Raw genomic sequence first — 2,625 nt, forward strand, 5'->3', positions numbered from 1 at the left:
TTGAACACGTAAGTCATGTTTAGAAGTAGGAGATGTGTATTGGCTGAGGAATGTTTGATGTCCCTTTTATCGTTACATTTAAAACAAGGTATAGGCATAGCGTGAAGAACTGTTCCTTTTTGGCTATGCAGTCCCGTTTTCAAAGTAGCACAGTTGTATAAATGTGTTAGCATGCTGCCAAACTAAGATCAAGAAGCATTTGTTCCATATTGCACATGTTGTTAATAAAAACATCAGAATCTGTAAAAGTCTAAAAACAATTTTAAAGTATGTATGTTTAGGTCAGCCAAGGTGTGGCTGCCTTATGAAGAATAGACCATATTAGACAGTCTTGTTGCTTCTTCCCTGACATACTGTGTCCTCTCTTTCTACATGTTCTCCTGTAGTGTTCCTCAGACTGTGGGCGAGGCGTTCACAGTCGCACAGTGGCCTGCACAAACCCTCAGAGGGTCTGTGACCCTCAGTCCCAGCCCCCCCATGAGGAGCCCTGTGAGGACCACTCCAAATGTTACGAGTGGAAGACTGGAGACTGGTCCAAGGTACGACTACCTCCAGACTCCCTGCTTTATGCTGACATACTGAAATACCTCCAAGCATTCACTCACCAACAATATGGGAAATCCCGCCCTCTAGGGGAAACACCATGAACATGCTTCATTTATTAAGGTAGAATATAATCTTCCCATGAAAATATTTTCTATATCGGCAAGCTACAACAGTTTAGGCAAGGCAATCTACTGGGCAGATTGCCTTGCTCAAGGGTACCTTCATAGCAGTTGGAGTCAATTTATTCAAATGTGTCATCAGTCTTTGATGGTGTGGCCTTCACTGTCCTTCAGACTGCTGTTGAATCCTCTTATTTTCATTACTTCTCTGTCTGTGGGGAAACAGACAAACTCTCTCGGTAGGAGATGTTTTGAGCGCCCTGCATCACTCTGGTATCACAGTGAGATTTACTGTGGAGGACATTTCCTTCCTCAGTTTATTCATTGAATGTGTCAAACACACACACACACACACACACACACACACACACACACACACAAACACACACACTGAAGCAGCTCCAGCAGCCTCACTACACTACACTGCACAGGGTTCAATATATGGATTATGAATAAGGGCCATCATATTTTTTAATAATATTTTGTGTCTAATCATGAACAATGCAACTAGAATTATTATAATAAATCAAAAAAGAAGGAATTTAATGATGACATCAGTGAGATCTGACACCTGATTGGTTGTTTCAGTGCTCGTCGTCCTGTGGGAAGGGCCTGCAGTCACGAGTGGTCCAGTGTATGCACAAAGTAACAGGTAGTCATGGTAACGACTGCCCAGTGACGTCGAGACCACCAACCTACCGACCCTGTCACCACGGCACCTGCAACGAGAAAATCAATGTGAACACCATCACCTCCCCCAGGCTAGGTGAGACTCAACTATTTTAATGTTAAACTTGCCTTCATCGTTCATAAAAGAGCAAAAAAACGAATACGTAAGCTAAAACATCATCATGAGGTGTGCCTTAAATGCTAATAAAGTATGTTGTTCCATCATGGTTGACATTTTACCTTTGCTAAAAGGTTTAAAAGCCTAATGCAAAAACCACAAACCATTGGTTCGTAAAGAGGTCCTACTGTGCTATAGTTGTTTGAGCATGTCAATGTTCTGCAAGGGCGAAAATCCCTGTGTTCCCTCCAGAGGGAGTTTCTCTCCGACACACTCCTCCACCCCCCCTGCCTGAAACGCCTCCATTGGACTGCTTTGTTTACTTACTAAACAAAGCGACATCACTATGTAACACTTTTCAGACAGAGGGTGAAAAGAGGTGCTGCAACACAGGCAGTATGAGATACATAAGCCGCGTTCACACCGCAGTACTTTTCCCACTTTAGTTCCGATATAGTTCTGAAATGTCGCGTTCACACCAAAAAGATTTTATTACAGGCCTGGCCATCACAATATGCCCCCCCCTTGCTATCTTACAAAATAAAAGTTTCACATTCATGAAACTTGCTCCATTTATTGGTACCAGTCCTAGAACCATACCCTGCAAAATGCTTGAGGGTGGGATTAATAGTTTCCCTAACATGGCTTTATATATAAAAATGTACCAGTGACTGAGCCTCCGTACAGTTAGTGAAGGCAAACCAGCCCTTGCATACAGGGTACAGTGATGGGTTAATGCTTTACAGTTTGTCACAAATCTCAGTGCACTGTGATACGCAGCATCTAACTTGACCAGGCAATTGGCAGGTGCATTCATATAGATCAGATCACCATAGTCCAGCACAGGTAAAAAGGTCACAGTGACTAGCCTTTTCCTGGCCTCAAGCAAGAAACAGGACTTGTTCCTGTAGAAGAAACCTAGCCTAACCCTCAGTTTTTTAAGCAGGTTATTGACATGACGTTTAAAAGTGAGACAATCATCAAGCCAGATACCAAGGTATTTGTAACAGGTAACCACTTCAAGTTTTATTCCTTGCGTAGTTACAATATCTACAACAGGCTCTGGTGTCTTTTTAGCTTTAGAAAAGAGCATTACCTTGGTTTTATCAACATTTAAAAGAAGCTTTAGTTCAGAGAGCTGAGTCTGAATAATGTTAAAAACAGCTTGCAATT

General features: G+C 42.3%; 1 protein-coding gene across 1 annotated transcript; it reads left to right on the plus strand.

The window, feature by feature from the left end:
• Window positions 1-386: 386 nt before the first annotated feature.
• On the plus strand, window positions 387-1,575 carry LOC104947789 (A disintegrin and metalloproteinase with thrombospondin motifs 17-like; the record flags this gene model as incomplete). The annotated part of the gene is made up of 2 exons (XM_010773884.1): window positions 387-539; window positions 1,254-1,575. Coding segments are annotated over 2 exons (351 nt in total), but the record flags the coding sequence as incomplete, so codon positions are not given.
• Window positions 1,576-2,625: the final 1,050 nt, after the last annotated feature.

This window comes from Notothenia coriiceps, unplaced genomic scaffold (genome assembly GCF_000735185.1).
Source record: "Notothenia coriiceps isolate Sejong01 unplaced genomic scaffold, NC01 NC01_scaffold00013077, whole genome shotgun sequence".
Lineage (NCBI taxonomy): Eukaryota > Metazoa > Chordata > Actinopteri > Perciformes > Nototheniidae > Notothenia > Notothenia coriiceps.